This window comes from Dicentrarchus labrax, unplaced genomic scaffold (genome assembly GCF_905237075.1).
Source record: "Dicentrarchus labrax unplaced genomic scaffold, dlabrax2021, whole genome shotgun sequence".
NCBI classification, from domain to species: domain Eukaryota; kingdom Metazoa; phylum Chordata; class Actinopteri; family Moronidae; genus Dicentrarchus; species Dicentrarchus labrax.
In genome coordinates this window covers 18,609,429-18,633,868 of record NW_026136715.1, presented here as the reverse complement: position 1 = coordinate 18,633,868, position 24,440 = coordinate 18,609,429, and the positions used below count along the sequence as shown (strand labels likewise).

Below are 24,440 nucleotides of genomic sequence, written 5' to 3'. Positions count from 1 at the left end.
TATGTTCCTGTCAGTATCTTCTTAAAGCTTCAATTGTCCCCCACAAATTACTGTCAGCATTACATTAATACATGTTGATTTCAGGTTTTTAGGTCAAAGATACAGTTAAATTAGATTTTGTCCATTTGTCTATTTATCTATTTAGATTTAATGTACTTTCCACCATTTACAGTTTAATTCCTCGAGTGTTTTGCAGGCAGCCTTTGTAGCATGAAGTCCATACACAACATATGCAAATGCCTACACACGCTTAGCCACCCACATATTTCCAAAAAAAGGTCATTGACACATAAAACAGCTTCTCGTCAATGACAGGAAACTGTACATAAATGACAAAAAAACACACCACAAGTTCACCACACCGATAGCAGCAAGTACGTACACAGTCAAGATAGAAACTGTGTGTTTGTGCCTTTGTGTGTATAATTGAGTAGTGAGAAGGGAGATTGTCCTTCCACCCGGAAAGCATCAGTTTAAGGCGGCTTGTGTGCACAAACCGTACATGTGGATACATAAGCACAACTGCCTTCTTTCCTACATGTTACGGAAACAGTAATCTCCTCACACTGAATGGGAATAGTCATCATCAATAAATGTACTGATTAGCGGTGCTGTGAAGTAAGATAATGAGATTCACTGCTGTGTCCTCCTTCCACCCACTCCTCACCCTGCCTGATTAATGAGCTTATTGGGCCGGACTGGGGCCGTGCCATTCCTGCCCAGCAGCTGATGGATCACACAGTCACAGGCATCGTGTGTGAGTATGTCCGCATGTTTGTGTGAAACGTAGGAAGGACACTGAAGAAGACGACTGGTTCAACCCCAGAACTTTGGCATGACAACATAAACACTCATTGTTTCCATTGCAGGAAATGGAAAGTGTTTACAGTAAATCAGTGTTTGCCCTCTTTATAGGCTGTCCAGACAAACTCATGGCAAAATGAGCAATATTGGTGCGCACATGTTTTTCTTACACAACCAGTCTTAGTATGCAAAGCTTTAAGCTGCCAGTATGCTTCATAAGGGGTCACGTAGTTTTGGAAACCTCCTCCCCCGACACCACTTCAACTTTGGATTAGGCCATGAATGGCCAGCTGTGTGGAGGTGAGAGAGAAGCATGGGTTTAAACCATTGACAGTATACATAATGGACAGAGTTTCTTGGTCTGTAAAGTGAAGCCAACATGGAAGTGTCTTAAACTTGCATTGGCTGCAATAAAAACACGATACAATGCAACGTAGAAACGACCCGACTTCTTCTCAGTAAACAGTTTCCTAATGAGTTTATGGTCTCTGTTGCTGGTTTGAAGTCTTCTTCCATACCATATTATGTTAATTTGGTAAATAATGGTCCAATTTAGAGTAAAATAGATAATAAAGCAGGGTATGCTTTTGGGTGTGTCTACCTTGTGATTGACATGTCATTCTCAAATGACAAACTGTCATGACGACAACCATAATGCCAAACTCGAGGCTCCACAAACCAATGGGTGACGTCATGTTTTTTTTGGTTCTTCTCTTTGTAGCTCCCTTTTTTCATTATTGACACACTTATTTCTGTCAATTTTCATGTGAACTACCAAGTGCAACACTATGAATGTCTAACAGAAATGACTCCCTCCTCTCTATGGTGGGCTGGCTTTTAACTCTGCTTTCCAGTATTGTGGCTCAGAAGAACTATAAACACTTTGGATTTCCAACTAGTTCTTTTCAAGAATAACCTGACGTTTAGCCTCTTAAGCTCTGAGGTACCATCATTATGAACTCCTGCTGTGCAGCACTTCCGAGTAACTTTATATCATGGTGGGCCCAAAAAATAAAAAAAAAACTTTAATTCTAAATAGTAGCAGTGATCCAAAAGTTAGAAGACCACCTATATGTCAGACTGAATTTGGAGGAAAGGTGTACAATATGATGAAAACATAACATCTAACATTAACTTTGGTTTGAGTTTTGTAGTTTAGTGAATGTAAGCATCATATATTTAGCTTTAAGTAAATGTTCTACTATATAGAACTTTCAATAAATAAAAAGGGAAATCTTAATCATAATTAATAATCTTAATTAGTATTTAGTTTCAATAGAATCATATGATCATGAAACAATGATATTGTAAGACAATTCTGCAGTCCAACTTAATCATAAAATATCATATAATTATCTTTATTTAAATTAAATGACAACAGAAACTTGGTAATAAGGTATCATATACCACATTGGTTAGATAAATAGACACACAGAGATAAATAGATCAGTAATAAACCAGAGTAAATAAGTAAATAAGAAGAAACGGATATTTGTTTTGTTTGATGAATAGTGTGTTTGTGCGTTCATATGCATGAATACACTGTATATATCATTTTGAGTGAAGACTACACTGCACCTGCATCCACTCATTTTACAATCTACCGAACATGGACGGTTCCCATGATGCCTCCTGATTTTACGGGGAATTTTTAGAGACTGGAGATTAAGAGCTATGTCGTAGAAAAATAAGGTCAAACAACCGTTTTTACACACAACTATTATTAGATATGAGCTTTTGTGCATACATGTGTGATATGTACAGTATATACTTTGTGGTAGTGGGTGCTGCTGCTGCTGCTGCTGCTGCTGCTGCTGCTGAACGTAGGGTGCAGCATCCTGGACTTGAAGAGGTTAGTTATATAAGGCGGGCTTGATAAGCATGGATGACTTTTTGACAAAATGCAATGTGATATAATGTGATGTGTGACAAAAAGTCAGGTTTTGGAAACATGCTTTCGGGTGGGAAGACAGAGGAAGGGAGTGTGAGACTCTGTGTGTGTGTGGGGAGGGGTGTGTGTTTTTATGTGTGTGTGTGTGGATCAGTCAGCGAAAGTGATCAAAGAAAGAGTGACAAGTTTGAAGGTTGACAGGAATGGTTGAAGAGGTTAAAGTATGTGCAAGTCCGTGCAGATGAGGTAGGGAGAAGGTTAAAGGAACCAGAGGCATATTCTGGCCATAGGCATGAAGCTTGCTGTCTGTGTGTGTGTGTGTGTGTGTGTGTGTGTGTGTGTGTGTGTGTGTGTGTGTGTGTAGATATGCCAAGGAAACAGGTCACACGGAGAAGACTGAAGTTACATAAGTGGGTAGGTTTGGAAGATTTGGGTCACGGCAGCTGAGTTAAATACAAAGGGGCAACATGAGATGGCATTTCCTCTAAACTGAATTAAACAGTCTTGAAAAGTGATGTTTCACAAGCAAGGCAACAACTCTTAGCTAAACCCATTTTAACAAAACAATGCTGATTGCACTGAAATGGTTGGTTGCTTAAGTTGGGTGCACTGGAAACATACAGTACAGCCCAACTGGTGTAAAGTTGAGTGGGAGGGAGTATTCTTGGCTGCCTATAGTTTTCCATAAGTAACAGCCCCATTCATTTTCTACATAGACAATGCAACTCATAGTTGGAGCACTGTGACACACAAAAACTGACATTATTACCAACACACTCACGCTTAACACACCTTGTACTGTTTTAAATCACCCAGGACGTTTTAAGACAAATGCTAACACAGAGTCGACCGTTTGAGGCAACTCTGTCTGAAACGGCTGCGCTCATTTTCAAAAGTATACTGATCGAGATGCATCATTCACAGGAGTTTATGTAGTTTTGCTAACCCCTCTACTTAGTATTTTTATATTCTGGCACAGTGGTTAGAACTTGTGCTCTAGACGGCTGGATTGCAATGTTTACCTTGATCCCATGAACTGACTCCCCCCACGGACACACTCACATACCGGAGAGTCAGCCTCTCTGAGCAGCTATCTCAGCTACAACACAGCTGTTAGCTCAGGTACAGGTACCACGAAGAAACGTATACAAATGGCCGCCAAATTGCTTCGAATCTCGAGCAGGCTCTGTGTTTTCAGCCTGTGCATGGAGAGTCTGGCAGCAGCTGCTCATTGGCTCTGATGAACACCTCGATGTTCCTGCTACGCTGCTGTGGTCGGTCTGCCGATCAAGTTGATGTCAAGGCCACGCCCCCTAAAGTCACTATCCTTCGCACCCCGTTCACATAGGCCGCGTGTCAGCTGCTTGGCTGCTGCTGCCAGCCCTATGTTTTCCTATACAGTCATCATATCATTTAATTTACAGTGCCATGTAGTTTAAATGTAAAAATGTGAAGCAAGCATGTGTGGTTTGTTTACCTGAGAGAGAGAGAGAGAGAGAGAGAGAGAGAACGCAGTGGAAAGATTCATCCCTTCATACAACTCACAGAAATTCTTTCACAAGTGAAGTTGTGTTAAATAAAATATTACTGCAGTGCTTTTACTTTGAAAATGAGGTTTAAACTGTACTGAAATATGTGGATATGACTACCAAAAGATCCCTTCACTGCGCTCTTTTGCTTGGAGATGTTTCGCGGCTCACAGTAAAAATAGACGAGACCACGACTCTCTAGTGAAGCGTTGAGGCAGGCGCAGCTGAAATGGCGCAGCTGAGACGCGCGTGAGGCGTCTAATCTGTTAACATGGGCGGCAAAATTAAAATCAAGACGTTCCGCCACGCAGACACAGGCGGTGTGAACAAGCTGTTGCAGGTCTCTGATGCATTTTTTAAACCTGCTGAGAGGGAGGCAGCTAGCAGAAATGAAGGGTATAGTTACACTTTAAACACCCTCAAAAGACCCTGATAACCTGACAGTTTTGACTATTGCACATGAGAGATATCTGCATTTCTACATTTCCTCTGTGCTCTCCTCACTGGTTTTGAGGTGGGCAGGGCTCCCTTAGAAAAAAGCAACGTCACATTGCATGCACCAATCAGGACCTAGCAACGATTGAATGTGATGTTGGGGTTGTCTGGTCACGTTGCCAGACCACTGTCAAGCCATTCTGATCAAACCACACAGTCCCGATCAAGCAGACTGGTTGATAAGACTGGACTCGACTTCTAAATTTTAAACCCTTAATAAATAATACCAAAATGTTTTTTACTTTGATGTCCGTAATTTTGTGAATATTTGAGGTTTTACAGAAATAGAAGGTACGTTTTCAAGGGCTTTGAAAGGACAGGTACAGATTTTCCAGTCTTAATACAATTACTCACATATGTACACCAAAAGCATTATTGGTCGTTATAATAGTTCCTGCTGTCCATACAGGCTGCACGCAGATCCCTTTTCACCTTTTCAGAGTGATCGGGAAAAAAATCCACAGTCAAGTCCAACATACTGGATTTTTAAAGTTTTTGTTGTTGGATAAATTCAATAATGTGGCTTGGCAAGCTGTAAAAAGAAAGGCTGGAAGTCGCTACTTTTAGAGGAAATAAAGGAGCCCTTCATGTCTGTGGTTGTGTGAATCCTGCTTAGATCCCTGCTCGACTGTGTGCCTGCAGGGACACTGAGGTCAAAAGGGCAAGAGGTTTGCTGGCCAAGGTATTAACCTATGGAAGGCCTATGGAGTTTGAGGCGCACACACAAACGCACACCCACACGGCAGTATTCAGGAGACTCTCTCCCATGCCCTTCAGGCTGAATGTATTGTGGTGTCAGAGAGGTAGTCCTTGTGCGCACACAGACAGAACAATAGATAAAGAAACGGAGAGAAAGGTAGAAAAGGAAAAGAAGATAAAGCAAGAAGGGGAAATTTGGAGAAAAGGGGAGATGCAGTAGATTTTATTAACTTTCAGCTGAACCCAAATAGTGCATAAGGAGAGGGTAAAATGTGGTAAAGTTTGAAGGTAAGGCAGAGGAGAAGGAGGTGGGAGGAGGGAGGGTGCAAGAGGCACAAAGAAATAAAGAGCTGGAGTCGGCTGGAAGGGGGAGTGTGGGGGTACGTGCACATACGGACAGGTGTCTTAGATGTGAAAGTCTCCTGGGTTCTGAGCATCATTGAGATGCCTTATTATATCCTGATGGTGACGGAGTGACAGACGCTCCGTGAGAATGCAGGGTTGAATGCAAGTCACTACTTCAAACCCAATCTAATACATATTCATTTCATTTGATGGACCCTTCCCCCGCCCTCTTCACTCACTCACTGAAGTACTTCACACAAGACATCTATAAGTGTGTGTGTGCGTGTGTGTGTGACTGTGCAGTGTGGGTTTATACGCTGGTGTGTGTGTCAGAAAGTATGTGTGTGTGTGTGTTTGTGTATGTGTGCAGCTGTGTGTATTTCAGTGTTTTGATTGTGCACCTAAGTGTGTATGTAGGCAGGTGTGCGTGCACCTGTGCATGCGCCTGTGAGCAGTTATGTACACACCTGTTCATCCGTATGAACATGTGCGTTTATATGCATGCAGGTTTTACAGCAATACTGTGCCAGTCACTGCTTACGGATATGTGTCTGTGATGGAAAGAGATGGAGAGCAAGGGCATGAGTGTGTGAGTTTGTGTGTGTGTGTGTGTGTGTGCGTGTGTATGTGTGTGTGACTGGCACAAATCCATGTAAGACGAAGTGGAAGTACGGTTGCTGCTGTCTCTGGAAATCAAGTAAGAAGCTCCAACACAATAGGAGAATAGTCAAGTTCAGTGTATCATTTGAATCAGTTGGCCCTGCTGCAGCACAGTGCATCCTAAATCTGCTGAGTCATTATGGGGCGATGTCTGCGAGCAAGCCCGACTATATGTCTACAGTACATACTGTATTTCTCGTGTTGGGTTTCCACGTGTCCAGCTCGGTCAGCTTTAATTATTGCATCGGCTGTGAACACTGCTTCCTCACAGCAGGGGTTATCTGTGCCAAGCCGGACTGTTGTGGTGCTGCCTGTTAGCAAGGCTGACCGTTGACCCCCTGTGACGGTGACGCCCCCCCCCCCATCAACACATGTTGAGCTCTGTTTTTAAAAGTCTCTCTGTGTTCAGCTCTCAGTGGCTTCTAACTGAATCCCTGTGGTTTTGAGTTTAGTTTCATATATCTGTTCCTGTTCATACTTTCATGTATCGGCCTTATTTTAGTCAATTGCTCCACATCCCTATTGCTGTGTTAAATGACTGCTGATAGAAAACCTGAACGTTTCCTGCTGCATCACATTAAAAGCTTTCCTCTGACTAAACAGCAGCAAGCTTTTATTGCGAAGCAGCTATAGGACATGTTTATCCCCAACTTCACGGAGCTTCCTTGGCCATTCTCCAATGAAAACTACAAGCAGAGTCGGAGTGAGCAGTTAAATGAAGAGCTGCAGGTGACAGGCTTTTACTGCATTTTCTGCAAACCAGCACACCTCCAACACGTCATCAAGGTAAACAACTTATTTTACCTCGCCACGCTGTGCAGTGGAAAAACACTAACACCGTGCCAGCATGGCTTGAGTGGCTTGAGTGCCAGCATGGCTTGCTCACGGCTCAGCAAGACTATTCCCACCACTATTAAATAATGCCGTATGAGTCAGGAGCAGCTCAAAGGCAGTGTTCAAATAGTTCTCAGAGGCCTAAAACTATCCAGTCTTTCACAATAGAACAGCTTGGAGAATTCACCTCCCGACCCACCTGGGTGTCCCAACCTTCAAGTTGGTAACCACTGTGCTTAGTGAACAGCTCCAAACGTTGGACATACATCCACTAGCTACCATCCTTCCTCTGTCACATCAGTAGGATTACTCAGCTCACAACTGATTTAGAAAGACAAATCCTTTCAGCTGTTATTCTAATATAGTGTTTCAAAAATAACACAGACACCAAACTAGGTTGCAGAGCAGCAAGAAGTCAAGGCGCCACACTTCCTGTTGCTAGTTGTGTCGAGCAGAGCGCTGTGGCGAAGTGACAGCTTCTGTCAGCGGCTTTCCGGGGAGAGGAGGCGAGTGAGTGGGGAAGGAGGACAACCAGGAAGGAGTGCCCCGGTTGTACTCTGCATCCCAATAACGTCTGACAGCCTCCTTTTTCTATTCTTGATCTTACATGATGAAATAAAGACCAGAGTGATGAACTTATTAATTCAACGGCGGGGAGCTGTCGATAAAATAAGGTTGCCCAGACAGTCTTGGACTATACGAGGCTAAAGTTAAGAGACCAAATGTCTGTCAACTCTAGCGCTCTCTGATTAAAATGTCAATATAGCCGTTTGATTTAAAGAGTTAATTTGTATAATAGATGACCTCAAGATCATACAATAGTGATGTGGTCAATGTCTGTTTACAACAGTTAACATCTTAAAGCCACAATCATATCTCTCTTTTTCAGCTCAGTTGTCTGACTGCAAAATATTAAAAAAAAATATGAAAAAACAAAAACAAATTGTGAGTTCGGAGGTTTAACTTGTTGATATTGAGCAAAGTAACCAGATTGTTTGTCACACTCCTTAGCAGATGTTGGCTATGACTATAATTTTGTTGTTTGAAAAGCCATCTTTTCCTTGACGGTGATCTCTATCCAAACAACCTGAAAGTGCTAGTGTTAGAGGAGTATTGTTTTCACAAAGGGTTGCTGCGATAACTGCAATGAAATACCGCGCTATCGACAAGCCAAATGCAGGGGATGGCGAGCCATCACTTCATGTTCAGCAGTCGTTTCAGCCAAGCCGAATCCCATAGTGGCCAGGCTGAAAGGATAACAGGAGAAAGTAACCTCTACCTCACTGACTCTGGATAAACTCCAGACTGGAAACACCAGCAGTCTTCTAGTATAATTATCCCAATTCACCAGGGCTGTGACGTTTATGTCCCACAGTTTGCCAGTGTTTCGGTTTAGTGACCCTGTTAACTGGCGACTTTTAGCCGAATATGTTACCTGGAGACTTTATTTCCCTGAAAGTCGCTAGCCAACAGGGTCACAGACCCAGGAGGAAGAAGAGTCCAGGTGATTAGAACAAGCAGGTACTGAGATGTCCCGCTGGCCGCTGCACCCCATACAAAGTAGTTTGTACAAACAACAAAAATTGCTGTAATCCCACACTGTTGATATATCACCACAGGGGAAATTCCTTTACTGCGACAGCCCTATTTTCACATGCACACCGTGTTTTCAGGTTATGCGTTTTAGTGTGGATGCACTGCAGTCACAGAAAAACAGTCTATAACTAGGTAGGTGGTTCCATGTAAAAGTGTACACACATTGCAATGACGATGTTCAAAGCACAGACAAGATAAACAGCTGAAGTGTCACTTTTTGTTACTTTATGCCAGTTGTTTGTACTGTATCAAAGTGAGCTTTTTACATTAATTTAGTCATTTTTGTCATTCCATAGATTTTGTTCACAATGGACAATCCCTGACTAAATCTGCTTTGGCTGAGATTGACTCCTTAGGTCAAAATAATTCTAAATCAACTGATGGTTCCAGTGTCTAAAGCCCCACACTGGTTTTCCTGACAAAAAAAAAATCACCTCATACACTTGAGCAGGGCTTCTAACATAGTCAACTTTTCTCTGACGTTATTTAGGGTCTGACAAAAGACAGGCCCATGTCTCTTTGCGGGATACAAACCCGGGGACTAGCGAATAAGCTCATTCTGTGGTATAATTGTTGCATTCCAGAGTGCTACGGGAACCAGCCTTAAGCCTATTATTAGCCATATGGAGAGTGCTACAGGCCTGGCTGGTTCGAGAGGGAAACGCGGTGCTGGATGGGTGCCAAATCCTCGAGGAGATAGCAAGAGAAATTCCTTGCTTTTAATTAAGAATTTAATACTGAGACTGCTATTAGTGATTAGTATGTAATTAAAAGCTCTAGCAGTGTTACACATACAAGTATAATTAATAGCTGCATGTGTGTGTGTGTGTGTGTGTGTGTGTGTGTGTGTGTGTGTGTATGTATGTATATGAATGTCCGTAGCCTAAAAATGACACTCTGCTGATAATCTCAATTTGTTCTTCAAACGAAAACAAAGGTTTATATTAAAAATACAAATGCGGTGGAGGGAAAGCGCCACTGGTATATATTGCCTCATAAAAAATGTCACATGCATATGGATATTATTGTTTCACAACTCACCTTTAACTGCTACCAGATTGGGCAAGTAAACAATCTTGTTTGCATAAGGAATGTCCACAGTTGTCAAATCTTTGCCTGTTTTTAAGACACCGATTTACACACACAGAACCTGTATTCTGGATATTCATGCTGTTTTTGTTACTGACATTTTTTCATTTTCTAAAAGGTTAATTAAATTAGCTATCAGATATACATAAAAGCTTTGACAGCAAAGTATCAAAACATCTCATTTTAGAGTCAAAGCTTGCTTTGAATTAGAAAGGAATCTACATTGTATATCAAAATTGGGGGAAAAAAAGACAATGTTAAGGGGGAGACTTTGACCTTGAGACGTTCACACACACACACACAACACACACACACACACACACACACACACACACACACACACACACACACACACACACACACACACGCACCTGGACAGCAGACTGGTCTAACATGATGTGTAAACTGGGAATGCTGGGCTACATGTAACAGTTTTGTATGTGTTACTTAGTGACAAGGGGATCAACACAGAGTCAGAGGTGAGAGTCGATAAAACAGACAGCTGTGACATTCTCTCAGTCGCCACTTTCAGACTCTTTTAAAATGACTCTGGAAAATAAAGACAAAAGCACACACACACACACACACACACACACACACACACACACACACACACACAGTAAGCAGCTGTACACACATAAAAACATCACCATGTACACAGAGCCATACACATATATACAAGCACTGCATATGGTAGATATACAGAATCTGCACACTGTGTTTTCCACAGATCTTCCACAGATTGTCTCAACGCTGAATCACAACAAGCACAGTACCGTGGTGAAATTTCAGTTGTGCTCATAAGACATAAGCTTAGGAGCCTCAGTGCAGCTACCGCCACACAATGACTCCCAGCAGCCAATGACAACAGCCTCCCTCCACATATGTAAGTACACTTGACACACTGCGACGACCTCCACTGCGCTCAGTCGCAGATCTCCCGCAGAGCAGGCAGGGGAGGATTGGAGCCAGAATAATGGCCCAGCGCTGATTCATATCAGGTGATTGTCTGTGACATGTGGTGTTCAGCCAAAGGCCAAAGGCCATCGCAGTAGCGCTGCCCTTTACAACGTCACATTAGGCCTTGCTAATTCGCAGGCAATTAGCCTGGCTGCATGGGAGCTAGCCTGAGGCGACGGGGGTCGAAAGAGAGCAGGTTAGTCAGCAGCACAGACTGAAACAAGCCATTTGGTGAAGGTACAGGTCTAGACCACATTTTCAGGTGGTAAATAATGGGAAGGCCTGCACATTTCAATAATATTATGGTGAGGTGAGCTTTGAATAAGCAACATTTCCCACCATTATCTTCAGCCTGAATAGAATGGAGCAGCATAGAATACAGATTAATCTATACATAATATATTCATCATTTTAAAATGTAAAAAAATAGTAAAAGATACCCATCATCATCAGTTTCCAGCGTCAAATGTGACGTCTTTTAATTCCTTTTGTCCGACCTGCAGTCCAAAACCCAAATATACTACAATGGTATAAAATAAATCGCACATGTGAGGAGCTGGAACTAGTTAATATTTTGCTTGATAAATGACTTAAATGATTAATCCATTACCAAAATTGTTCTGTAAATCGACTAATCATTTCAAGACTTAATAGAATAAAACTGGAAGTGGAATAGAAAATCATTTTATTAGACACCAAGGTTGAAAACATTATTTCACTAAGACAAAATTAGCACAATAACAACCTACAGCAGAACAAATAAAGAGGGTGCACTATGAAATATTAAAACACAACATAAAAGGAAAAAAACACTAAACAAAAAATAGCTGCATGTGGTGTAGGTCAGTTTTAAGAGTTTAAAATTTTGATTGGGATAAAAAAAAAGTTCTCAAAGAACCAAAAACGGATGTGATGATACACTGTTACACAGTAACTGACAAATAAGAGACAAAGACAGGAAGCAAAGAAGAGAAACCCCCATGTGGGTTTGGTCTCCCCCACCGCATACTCACTATGAGTTGTGGTAAAGGTGGGGAGAGGAGGGACATGTGGGTGTGAAGGGGCTGCGAGGGGGCTGTGGAGGGCATGGGAAAGTAGAGCGGGGCACCGCGTAGGACACAGAGAGAGAGAGGGAGAGGTTGGTAAAGATAACATAGGGGAGATAATGCCATTCCAGTGATACAAAAAAAATGACGCAGCCCGATGCAACACTGTTTGCATTCCCCTCCTGTATACTCCAGTTTATTCCTGTTTTAAAAACGGAAATGCTATGCATGCACGTTACACAAGATGAATTTAGGAACGTCAACGAGCTCTATAAACAAATGGCTTATGCGTGCGTGTGCTATTTAATTTCATGATATATATATTCAATTTTTTCAGATTCGAAAACCTCCTCCACAGCTCCAGAGGAAGGTTTTCCTCATTACTTCTCAGATGAAAAGAGCGCTCCATATTCATTTTCAGCAAAGACGCAAAAATCTCACAACCTTGGAAAACTACATGATTATAACGGCTAACTAGATTAGCAAAAGTGTGTGTGCATGCGTGTGTGTGTGTGCAGCTGCAACACATGCAGTAAGCCTGTGGTGTTCAACCAGTGTATGTATTTGTGTGATATCTAAGGATGGAAGCTGAGGGGTGTGTGTGTGTGTGTGTGTGTGTGTATGACTGTGTGTTGTCCTGGTTTCAACTCTGCCGTTCCTGCACTCTCACATTATCATACAGAGCAGACGGAGTGCGTGTGCTGGGTAGTAAAACTCTCCTCTGCTCTCTGACAGTCTCCTCTCTCTTCACCCCCCCCCCCATCTCCTCTCCTCTCCTGCTGAGCTCCCCGTGTGTAATCTGTAGACTGCACACGTACACTGCCTACCTGAGTGGGAGTCTCTCTGTGGGTGTACGAGCTTGTGTGTGTACACGCATGTGTGGCGGAGGGTGAAGGAGACGGTGAGCACAACGGACCGTGTACGAGGTGTTTTCTGAAAGCTCAAGCGTTTGCCTTTAGTCGGTACATTCAGAAAACGCACATTTCAAAGTGTGTGTGTGTGTGTGTGTGTGTGTGAGTCGACGATGTCTGCCAAACGTGGCAGCCAGACAATCTCTGTGTCTGTGTCCCACTGTGTACAGCTGACAGCAATCACCTGAACTGGAATGAACCAGACTTATGTAACTTTCCCTGTGACGGCCATGGCTGGTATAAAACAAGCCCCACTGTGTTGAGTCGGGTCATCCAGGAAGCAAAAGTTTACAGCCCTTTCTCAAAAGACGCAGGAATGTTAGTTGCACTTTACCTGAAAGCACTGCAGAGTGCCTAATTTGTTACTTTACGTGCCTCTAAAATGTCAGTTCAAGCACAGATCAGTGGTCGTGAGAACATTTCTTTCACCACAGATTGTCTATTTATTGGCAATAATCTCCATAGATGGCAAAAACAGAAGGCACCAACGGGATTTTTAAGTGCTGTGCTTTAAAAAGCATATTCTGTCAAATATTCCTACACTGACATATATGAACACTATTGGGAATTGTTTATTTGGCCCCGGCCTCAGTGGAAAGCGGCACAAGTTTGGGATAGATATCTCACGGCAAACTCTCCGCCTTCGTATTATGGTCAAATGCCCGAACATGTGAAAATATACCCACAATGCCATCAGTACTGTGCGTTAATGATGCTACTAGAATGCAGCCACACACACAAATCAATGAATCTAGAGGTGTAATTATGGGATACTAAAACATCCTGGCACCCAAATACAACCAGCAGGAGAAGGCAGTCATGAGCTGCAGCAAGAGAAAGGCTGAATGGTCTTAATAACCCCTATCTTCTCTCTCCGAACAGAAAACGAATTGATTGAATCCTACATGCAGGTAAGAAGCTCTGCCAACACAACCTGGCTTGTATCATAACCTTTTTGTCTCCGTTTCTGGCATGCATCTCTGCTCGGGGAATGGCGTGTTGAAGATTATAGACGGGGAACAAACACAGGTTTGTGAAAGGGAAAGAAGAAGAAAGGAGAGGAGTGAGTGACTAAGAGAGGGAAGGAGAGAGGAGGAGGGGCGCTTGGTGAAGTGCAAGTACTTGGGAGATGAAGATAGAAAGTGAAAGAGAGAAATAATGAGAGAAGAAGAAAAATGTTTCCACTCTCAGAGAGATGAATTGGTTGATAGTTTGCAGACTGCCTTTTCGATGTGTCAGTGGAAGGACTATATCCATCCCCTTCTTCACTAATAAGGTAGAGAATCCCCAAGACACAACCATAGGGATCTATTCATTCGTCTCCAATAACACAGCCACCTTTCTGCTCACATTAGCCAGGATTTGCATAGCTACATTTACATAAGGATTTAATAACGTCGTCTGAATGAGACCAAATGCATCCGTCAATCATGCCTGGTTCACTAAAAGGTTTCTGCGCTCTTCAAGGCAACCACTGGATCAGATCTGTGCATTTTGAACACTAGTGAAAGACTCGAGGTTTTGTTAGCAAAAATTTGAATCCAGTATCAAATCCGCTGGTTGAATCCGATTTCTTTAATAGGCTTCATAAAACGATATATCTGTGAAACAAATTCCAAAAAACTAATTGTCATTTAATAGCATAAATGTCTTCTATAAGCTCCTGACTTCCTAAAATATTTTCTCCCACAGTGATTATGAGGAACCACGTGACAAGAGCTGGAGTGCACACAGATCCATTTGCATCCACTAGAATATTACACATGTTCACGCACGGAGCCGAGATCTGCAGCAGTGAAACAAGACCCTACCACACCTGATCAGACTGAATAATAATGTTTTAAAGAGTTCGGTCTAGACCTGCTCTATTTGAAAAGTGTCCTGAGATAACTTCTGTTATGAATTGGCGCTATACAAATAAAATTTAATTGAATTGAATTGAAATATACTTTCAGTAAGTTCAACTCAGGTTTTGGGTCTAGTTTCGGAACGGAGTGGACCCATGAAGACCTCTAATTCCCACTTCTGATTCTTTAGCTGATTCTACAGCTGATACAATTTGTAATTGCAGTCGCTGATATCTGTAACGAAAGTAAGGAGAGACTAAAAGCTAGTCGGTATGCTAAGATTTTTTAGCCTTAACAACTTAACAAATACCTGTATTTCATCATCCTAGAACCAGACCCAAAGTGAAACCAGCTATAGGAGCTTAACCCTAAAGAGCAAGACTCTTATACATATTAAATATTTTATCTTTTGTCTTACCTTCCAGCCGCTGCCCGCCTCTCTGTAGTACGGGAAGTTGTCACAGATCCACTGGTAGATCTCACTGAGGGTCATCCGTTTGCGCGGCGATCCGTTGATAGCAAAGGTGATGAGGCTGGCGTAGCTGTAGGGCGGTTTACCGTCTCTGTGCTGTGCAGCTTCCTCCTGGTCCAGCGTTGTTCCTGGGTCCAGATTGGTGATTTTCTTGCCAGGCCCATGCCCGTGGTGGTGACCGTGGTGGTGGTGTCCATGGTGGTGGGCGTGGTGGTGTCCCGCATCCGCCTTCTGGATGGCTGCCCTCATGCTGAGCTGGGGGAGCCAGTCCATTGAAGTCAGGCTACTCTCCAGCTCAGAGGTCATGGCGCTTGTAGGTCGAGGGGTCGAAAGGGAAGGGTGAGAGGCTCAGCGACGTGGCGTATGGAGGATCTCCTGTTGGCTCACTGATCGGGTGCTGTGCAGCAGCCTTGGCTCAAGTCTGGAAGAGCAGGAGGTTTGTTTACTACGCCTATTCATCTCCTTTAGCTAGAGCAGAAAGCACACTTGGCAGAGATACACACATGTTAACTTGCACATTATTTTCCACATACAGTGTAGCTTTGTATAATGGAAAACTAAATATTTTGGCATGTTCATCACTTGGTCTTTAACACTGCACGTAAGTATGGTCTGCAATGTGAGCTAACTTTAATTAAACAGTTGTATTCCATTAATTACACAGTGAAAAGCAAAGCAGTATGGGGGACTAGGTATGAGTTAAGTGTCTTACTCTTCCCATTCCTTTCCATCTTTCTTTGGGCCAGAGCATCTGGGGAAGTCACCGAAGTGAAAGGTAGAGTCCTTCCCTCGTGCATGTTCACAAGTTCTTCATTTAGCCTCTGCAATGGCCGCTGCTGCAACGCACAAACACAAAACCACACAAGACGGTGAGCTTGCTCTGCCAGACAGCCTTCATAAGATATTAATATCGCACAACCGCTCAACTGGCCTCGGCATCTGTCCAACCCGATTAAAACTCTTCTCTCTTTCTCTCTCTGTGTTCTGTCTATCTGGATTGCCTCTCACTCTCGTTCCCTCCAAAGTGGAAATGGCAATTGGATCTGCAGAGTGACTAAAAGCTGGGGAATTGTTTTCACAAGTGCCTGCCAAATGGGGGGAACAGCTCGGGAGGAATTCCAACCCTCTAGAGGAGCCGAAAGGCTCGTCCCCTTTCCCTCTCTGTGTAACCCCCCCACACTGTATTCCCATTCTCTGACTCTCGACGTGCCTCACTCTCCTGTCAAGTCCATGCTCCCCCCCACTTCCCCAGTTTCTCAGATCCCGCTCAGGCAGACACAAACGATGAAAAAACTAAAGAAGCCTTAATATTTTAATTTGGTAGCTATTCTTAGAGCGGTGCTGAACTTAAAAATGTGTCCTGTGCAGGAACTTTTTTATGTTAGTGGGGGCTTTTGCAGCACGATTTCAGAAAAAACAAAGACAATCATCTGGTACATGTGAGAGAACTTACTCACCAATTGTTCTGTACTTCAGTCAGTCACAGAACATTCGTAGATTTGTCACTACTGGACTGAGAATGTCATGTAACTGTTACTCATCACTGGAGTGAAGATGTTGCATTCAGACCACACTCTGATTTAACAAAGAAAATTGTTGTTTAGTGCTTGATGCTTCTGGAAGATAAAAATCCTACATTCCTATAAATGCACATAAATCTATAAGTTTTACAAAGGAAACAAATACAGAGTGGGCCAATGCCAGGGAATAGTTAACAATGGCTGGATGAATTCAGCCTCCTAAGGATACAGAAATCTACATCTAAGCCTTCATCTACCATCCATACAGTAACTTTCATATGTCCTTGAACAACAAAGAGCCTATTGGCCCACGCATTTTCCATTCATGCTCACTGTATATAATCAAGGTGGGAGAACTTCAATGTGCCTTCCTACCAGGAAGAACACAAACCCCTATGTCTCTTTTTCCTCCAATCCCCCTGGAGAGCCAAGATGAGGAAGAAGAAGGGAAATACTCGGCTCCTGCAAAAAAAAACCTTGCTTAATTGCAAGTAGAAAAAAAACAAATGTTTAGCAGCAGACTCAAGCCAAACAAGCCAGGCTAGAGGGACTAGGGTAAGGAAAGAGGAACAGAGAGAAGAGATATGCCCGATGAGACCTCTTGCACAACACCACCCCCATCTCCTCCTCAAGGCTCTGCCACTGTGGGAGAAGCCATAGCCAACCCCCCGCCCCACCCTCTTCCAAATCCCAGGAAGCCATCTTAATTAGTGAACCTTTTTTTTTTTTTTTTTTTTTTGCTGAAGGGAAGGTAGACTTGCTAGTTGTAGTGGTGGTGGGTAGGTGGGGATGGGGGTGGTGACACACGAGACACAGAACAACAAGTACTTATTTTCCCCTCATTAAAAGGAGGCTCAAGCTGCAAATCAGCCTGCCACAAGCCCTGACCTGCTGTGCTGCCGTGGCTGTTGTTGTTGAGAAGTTTGGGAGCGTGGGCTGGCTGCATGGCGGCACGGTGTAGCTTCGCACCGCTAGCCTGGTGAGGCGTTGGAATGATGAGTAATAGAGGAGAGCGGAGAGAGAAGAGGAGGGGCATGACTTGGCTTCTGGGGAGAGGGGCCCTGCTGGGCGGGTAGACGCAACCAATTACCTAGTCGACTCAGTCAACTGGTCCCACAGTGACTGGGCTAACCTCAGCACTGTGCTTTTTGTTTCTGATACCTGCCGTGTTTCACATCAGCCTCAGAGGCCGGCGTGGTATCAGGGGAGAAAAATGATCACTGCAGAGACGACAGCTTACAGTATATCTCTGCTTATCTCATGCATCTAATGCATTGTATTGCACAGATTGCCAAGAGTGCAGAATTCTTAGTTAAAAGGTAATTTTTTTTCATCTAAGGTAATTGTTCATGGTTATCTGAGTGCACTGAAACGGCAGTTTGTACAATATAACCTACACAGAGAGAAGAAATTAAACCTTCTACATCCAAGGTTCAGATCCATATCAGAAGTGTCTGCCTTTGTCATTTTCTAACATATTAAATGTAAGTGTCCATTTAAACCCTATACTTTTATAATTAAGTGGTATTATGTTATTATGACAACAATAGAAAACTCTAAATGGGAAAAATTTGAAATGGAACCTCATTAACAAAACTAATTAAATCTGTTTCTATTTATAAATATATGATTAACTGCATGTTTAGAGGAAAAAAAACCCCACATACAGTTCAGAAAATTGTCCCTGAAAGAGGATCTCTTTGTTGCAGGACAGGAGAGAACAAAATTGTGATGCAATGATCGGGGGCTCATTCAACAAAAGTTCTGCACATGCTAGCCAAAAGCCCCCAAGATTCAACTCTGTATCACTGATGATGAGGAAACATCAAAAACCTTACCAACCAGACAGATTTCAAAGAGATGTAGCTGAATAGGAAATAAAGGTAGCGAAGTGGGGATATTCTGGCAGCTGATCATACAAAAAAAAGTGGTGTTTGATTAAATAGTTTGAACGCTTGTAGTATGAATGTGCATGGGAACATACATTTTCATGGACAGACATTTGGCTAACGTTAGGTATCAGAAGAGGTTCACAATCTGGCAAAAAAGGAGAACATTTGGCATCTTGGATTTTCTCCTTTTACCCGATGTAAAAAGCATGTAAAAAGTTAACTTTGCTAACTTGAAAGTCGTGAGATATTAGCTGGCACTTCCAGAAAAAGATTACAAGCGCTTATATAAAAAGAAGACCAAGGATTTTGGACGTTTATGAACAAGAAATATTTCTCCTCCAAAGAATTTAAATACATCCCTCTCAGCACTGTGGATGGAGCTTTCATGACTGGGAACATTGTCCCTTTAAAAAGAGTTGAGGGTCTGTGTGTGATTGAATGTATTCACCCATTAGACTTTGTAGCTGTGATGCACTCACTCAGCTGTATGCATCACTAACAGCTAACAGTCCCCCGCTGCTAGCAGGCTTTTAGACTGAGAGAGGCTTTACAGTTCTGCATTTTAATAGAGAACTTTGAATGGAGTGACGGGGGATGGGTGAGAGAAGGGGGAGGGGGGAGCCAAAAGAAAGAGGCATCAAAATATTTTCTGAGGAAAATGAAGTAATGACAAAATACCCACCCGGAGCGTGCCGAGCGGAGGGGGTTTCTGGGAAGGACTGCCTTGGCAAGGGTAAGGCTAATGTGTCAAAAGAAAGTCTGTAGGCATACTGAGCGCTGTCATGTCTAGGAGTGTGGGCCATTCAAAGGAAGGAGGAAAAGGTCCAAAAAGCAGTATTGAACGTCTTAATTACTTTCTGCTTCAGTGCCAGAAAACATAGCCCTGAAAAGGTTCAATTATAAGATATCAAGGCAAATCAGCTGCCCTTATGGTGGCTGCTTGCTCATCTCTCAATGGAGCTGGGTTAAGCAATTATCGTTTGATACTGTCTACTTATTCTCAAAGGAGACCTGGAGAGGCATCGATGTAATACACGGCTTCAAACTGAGATACATTTTGTGTCCTTAGTCCTGAAAGTGAGTGGTCAGGCAACTAATGCTTAAAATGAAAATGGGGGGGGATAGGAGAGAGGATGATAATTTATTTATTATTATCCATGACGGAACAACACTTTTATCCCCGGTTCCTGAAAAACTGATGGCTGGCCCATGTCAACCAAGTCAATCAAGTGGCATCTAAAATTAAACAGAATGTACTGAGTCACACAATTTTTTTCTCGAGCCTGAAAGAAAATCTGATTGAAAGCAGATAAGAAAATCAGTAGGTTCCTCTGAATCCCTGAAGGGTTAGAATAAAATATTTAACTCACTAAGCCCACACAGAACATAACACCTGAAAACATCTGCCAAGGTAGAGGGAGTTAGCGACCCAGAAGACTTACCACTGCCGACTAGGAAGAAGCTATCACAATTCCAGATTCTGACAACGCCAAAGTTAAAAAGGCATATTTTGTCATAAATAAAACATAGGAGTGCAGCATTTCGGATAACTCCCCCAACGAACGGTCCCAAGAGAGAGATGGGATGCTGTTTGTGAACTCATGCTTTGCACAGTAAAGGGGGCTATAGCACTGCGTCACCACGACTCAAAACTACATTCCCAAATCCAGCACTATTCAGCAAGGACTAGTCCTCTTTAAAAATTCATTAATTTACAGCAAAAATAGATTAAAGCGCCCAACTGCACCAACCTAAAAAGTTTGGCTTGTGAATAGCATTAATAATGGAAGCGAGCATCCAAAACCTAGAGGCTCTGGCTCGGAGGCATGGCTTAGGTTTTGTTGCGCTTTATAATGGAGAGTAATTTACATTTTTTAGAAGTATTACAGCTTTTTGATGCTTGTTTATAATTACATTGTTTTACATGCAAATTGGCTAACAATTGTTACTCATTAAAACATAACCAGTAGAGTGCAACAACAATCTCAGCTTGTGTAAGAGACAGGATTTACATCAGGTTCACAATAGAAGCTTTGCACTGAACTCTTGTCACTGGCAGCGCCGCTCCTGAGTTCAATCCAAATGACAGACCTTTAAAAGTGATCATCCCCTATCTTATCTTTTACATCTTTCTCTTTCAAATCATACCAATGCCTTACTAACAGAATCAAAGAGGATTTTGACTAGATAAAAGGATTTGCTGCATTTGAATTCAAATTATGTGTACTTTCCTGGGGACAAGACAAAAATCAGAATGACTGGGAGCACTCAGAGAACTTAAAAGGTACTTAAAAGGAGAGTAACTCTGCTCTAATGTGTTGTCAAATTTCTCGTCTTCCCAGCTTGATGATGGAGGAGTTTGCTATGGTACAGTATATAAGCATATCGACATCTAAGAAACAGCTGATTTCATATTGTGTTATCATTGCAGCGTTGTGGTAATTACTTATAATATTACATCTCTTTGTCCAAATGATGATCTAAACAGCTGATAATTGATATGACCTGAGGTAAATAAAATGACCAACTGACCTTGTAACATTGTACTGGCCTGATGATTACAGAGGCAGATTAGAAGGCTTACAGCTGAAGCAAATGAGACCTCTTCTTCTTTCTCTTTCGAAAGCTACTGCCAAGCTATCTTTGAGCAAGGCGGTTCACCCACAGCTGCTCTGGCTATAAAGACAAAGAGATAAAGAATAGACGACGGCTCCCAGGCATCACTCTGTACAACTGAACTGAGAGTGGGCGCTAAGGTTCGTTAAAAGTAAATTCTTACTTTGAATGTTGTCCTTAAGTAAACAGATCTTTCCAAGGTTAATTACAGATTCTGTACAATGAGAGCAGTATGAAAAGGTGAGACTGCAACCTGTCTGTTTACAAGGGTCAACACTGTGGCTAAGACAGACAAACATTTTCCAAACAGCACAGCAAAGAGATTGGTTTATACTTCTGAGCTGTAAAAAGAACTTCTGAAGGATTCATGCTAATGTTAATCATGCTGGGTTTGTCAATTAAACAAGCTTTATGAGGACACAGAAACCAGGATGCTGGGATTGTGGTTTGATTGTATAACACATATCTCCATTTTAAATTTTTTTTAAATGTGTGCTATGTTTTGTTTACAAAAGGTAGCTGCTTAAGAAAACACTTTTCTGTCATAATTTGGCAAATGTTTAGTATCTTATCTCCATCATGTTTTAATTGGGTGGCAAATCATTCTTGGCAGACACTGAGAAGAAAGACTGGCTGCCCGACATTACTTATGAAGTGACACAAAAATAATTATTACAAGCAATACAGTTGTATATGCAGGGAGACAACATCAACTCTTGACAGCCATGACTGATTCATATACTGATGGAACAGAGCTAAATATTTACTTTTATTTTGTTAGTTAATAATTTTGTTTACTGTTTGTGAATTTCATCTCATTGAGGGGCCTAAGATATTTTCATTTACAGCAGTTTCCAGTCAATGCACATCCCCCCTTCATGTACCTGCCGAGTTTCCGTAGCCCCTCTGGCGGGGCCGCTTTGCATTGCTGAGGGTAAGCTGTGTGCTGAAACACTGCTGGCGCTACTTTACTGTTTCCTTTGATAAATGACTCATTTAAGATGTAACCTTTGATGCGTACTGTTTGCTGTTAATATTTTGATGTTATACACATATGTGTTTTCGTGTTATTGCAACTACTAATATTAGTTTGGTAGGCGCTTTAAATTTGAAGCAAGGCCAGGCCACTTTGTAATGTAACTCACATAACCCTGAGGAGACTTTTGCAGCCATTACCTTGTGTAAAAAAGTGATTTTATACATATAGGTCCATCATTTGCTCAAGCATATATATATATATATATATATATATGTATATATGGTAATGGTAAAGTTATGAAACATTTTTGTGTTGCTTGAAACATTATAAAAGAAAAGTGCTCACAGTGCTGCTTTGCATTGATGAGATGCAGATGTCCAGATGTGCAGTGACCAACCTGGAGATAATACATTGTGTGTGTGTGTGTGTGTGTGTGTGTGTGTGTGTGTGTGTGTTATATTGTCCTGCAGAGAGAGAAATAAATGCTACAAATCAGGCCTCTGACTCTTTTTCATCTATGCCCACCTAACATCAGTTACACTGGTGCTGTGACCCTTTGGATCTTCAGATCAGCTTGATACATGTATGCTGGATCCAGGAGCTCCAGACACTGGCACTGCCAAATATTCAGTTCAGGACTGGATTGACATAAAACTCAACTCATAAAGCAACAGGTACCTGGACATGAACAAGGAGAAGAGATTGTGAGCCATTTATGGGCAAGACTGTTGGCTGAGCACCTTGTGGTCAACACTAGAATCAAAGATATGTCAAGTACTTCTGGCCAAAATGCCTTGTGGTTATCCAGTGGTTGCAAAAAGGGAGAGACCAGGAAACCAAGGCAAAGCAGTTCCAGTTCCAGACAATATTTGTTGTCCCTATTTTGCTCAAGAATGAAGACAATGCCGGATATCAGCCTCAGCTCAACAACACAGAGGTTTTTCTGGTTAAACCTGGACAGAGATTAAAGAGACTCGGTATGCCACTGTCAGCGATGCAAGACAGTCAGTAAAGACCTGAAGAGTGGAAAGCATTACGTCAACTAGATCAACATCTTGGTGATAACACACCACTTTATGAAGATAGCTCAGGTATTTACCTGTAAAGACCAGTCAGCTACACAGGTGGTGAGGGACCAGTACTTATGTGTCATTGGATTCCCAGAGAGGACCCACAGTGAATAAGGAGCTAACTTTGAGAGTCAGCTAACAGGTGAGCTCCTCATGGTCTCAAGCGTCAATAAATCAAACACAACCCGCCACCATCCAATGGGAAACCGGAATGTGGAAACTGTCCCTGTCTCACCGTTACAGGTGAGAAAGGGACAGGGCCCCTTGACCTATCCGGAGCTTGTGGAGAACCACGGAACGGATTACACAGTTGTCTGTACCAAGCGCATGTTACTGACATGACAAGTGTGACCTCTGCACCTCAGCACATGTGAGTCGTCCCTGAAGACCAGATGACAGATGAGTCTCTGACCTGACGCTAGACCTGTGACTGACATCGATACTGCTGCAGATGTTCCTGTACATGTGAGACAGGCCGGACGTGCCACCGACACTACAACACACACAGACAGACAACACACAGCACTCTGGACACTGTTGATCAGACCTCACCCACACACTGTGGCCATGGCAATACATAAACACAGGTCAGATTTGGTGGCCTATAAATAGACTCATACAAACCGTGTCAATGTAGGATGTTGTTCATGATGAAGTACAGTTTTAAAGCTGTTTGCAAGCAAGTGTTTTGCTAATTAAATCCTAAGTCAGACAACCTACCCCTTTATGGGTCCAGTAGTGTTATGCAAAGGCGACATTTTCTTCTTTCATAGATCTGCACTACACTGTGTTGGGGTCTTGTGGGTTGTCCAAGACACCCTATTGTCAGTAGCTTGATTGGGAGATAAGTGATGCTCTCACGCCACTTTATCCCTATGGGATGCTCTTGAGGTTGTTTTTTATTTTATTTTACCGACCCTTTGTAATTTGTGTGTCCTCATGTGCATACTGTGTAGTTGGAGCTTAAATTCAATAACATTTAATGGGGGTGGCTATAACAGAGTTTGAAATGTGCTTTATTTATGAGTATTTTGTAATTTTTAAATGTATTTATTATTTAATAATTGTGTTTAGTATTAGTGACTTTCATCTCATTGAGGAGCCTGAGATATTTTTATTTACCTGCAGTAATTCAGTGACTGCACATCTCCCTTAATGTACCTGCCAAGTTTTCATAGCCCCCCT

General features: G+C 42.4%; 1 protein-coding gene across 5 annotated transcripts in view; it reads right to left on the bottom strand.

Moving 5' to 3' along the window:
• LOC127377763 (forkhead box protein J3-like) overlaps positions 1-24,440 on the bottom strand; it is a 58,831-nt gene that overhangs the window by 31,695 nt on the left and 2,696 nt on the right. For 4 of the 5 annotated variants that reach the window (XM_051425936.1, XM_051425940.1, XM_051425939.1 and 1 more), the window contains exons 2-3: positions 15,891-16,014; positions 15,125-15,599 (exon numbers count right to left, since the gene is read on the bottom strand). In XM_051425936.1, coding sequence (XP_051281896.1) covers positions 15,125-15,484 — 360 coding nt within the window. In that variant the 5' untranslated portion in view covers positions 15,485-15,599; positions 15,891-16,014. Of the gene's footprint in view, positions 1-15,124; positions 15,600-15,890; positions 16,015-17,586; positions 17,701-24,440 lie in introns of those variants that run through there. The other variant, XM_051425937.1, reaches the window with a different exon arrangement.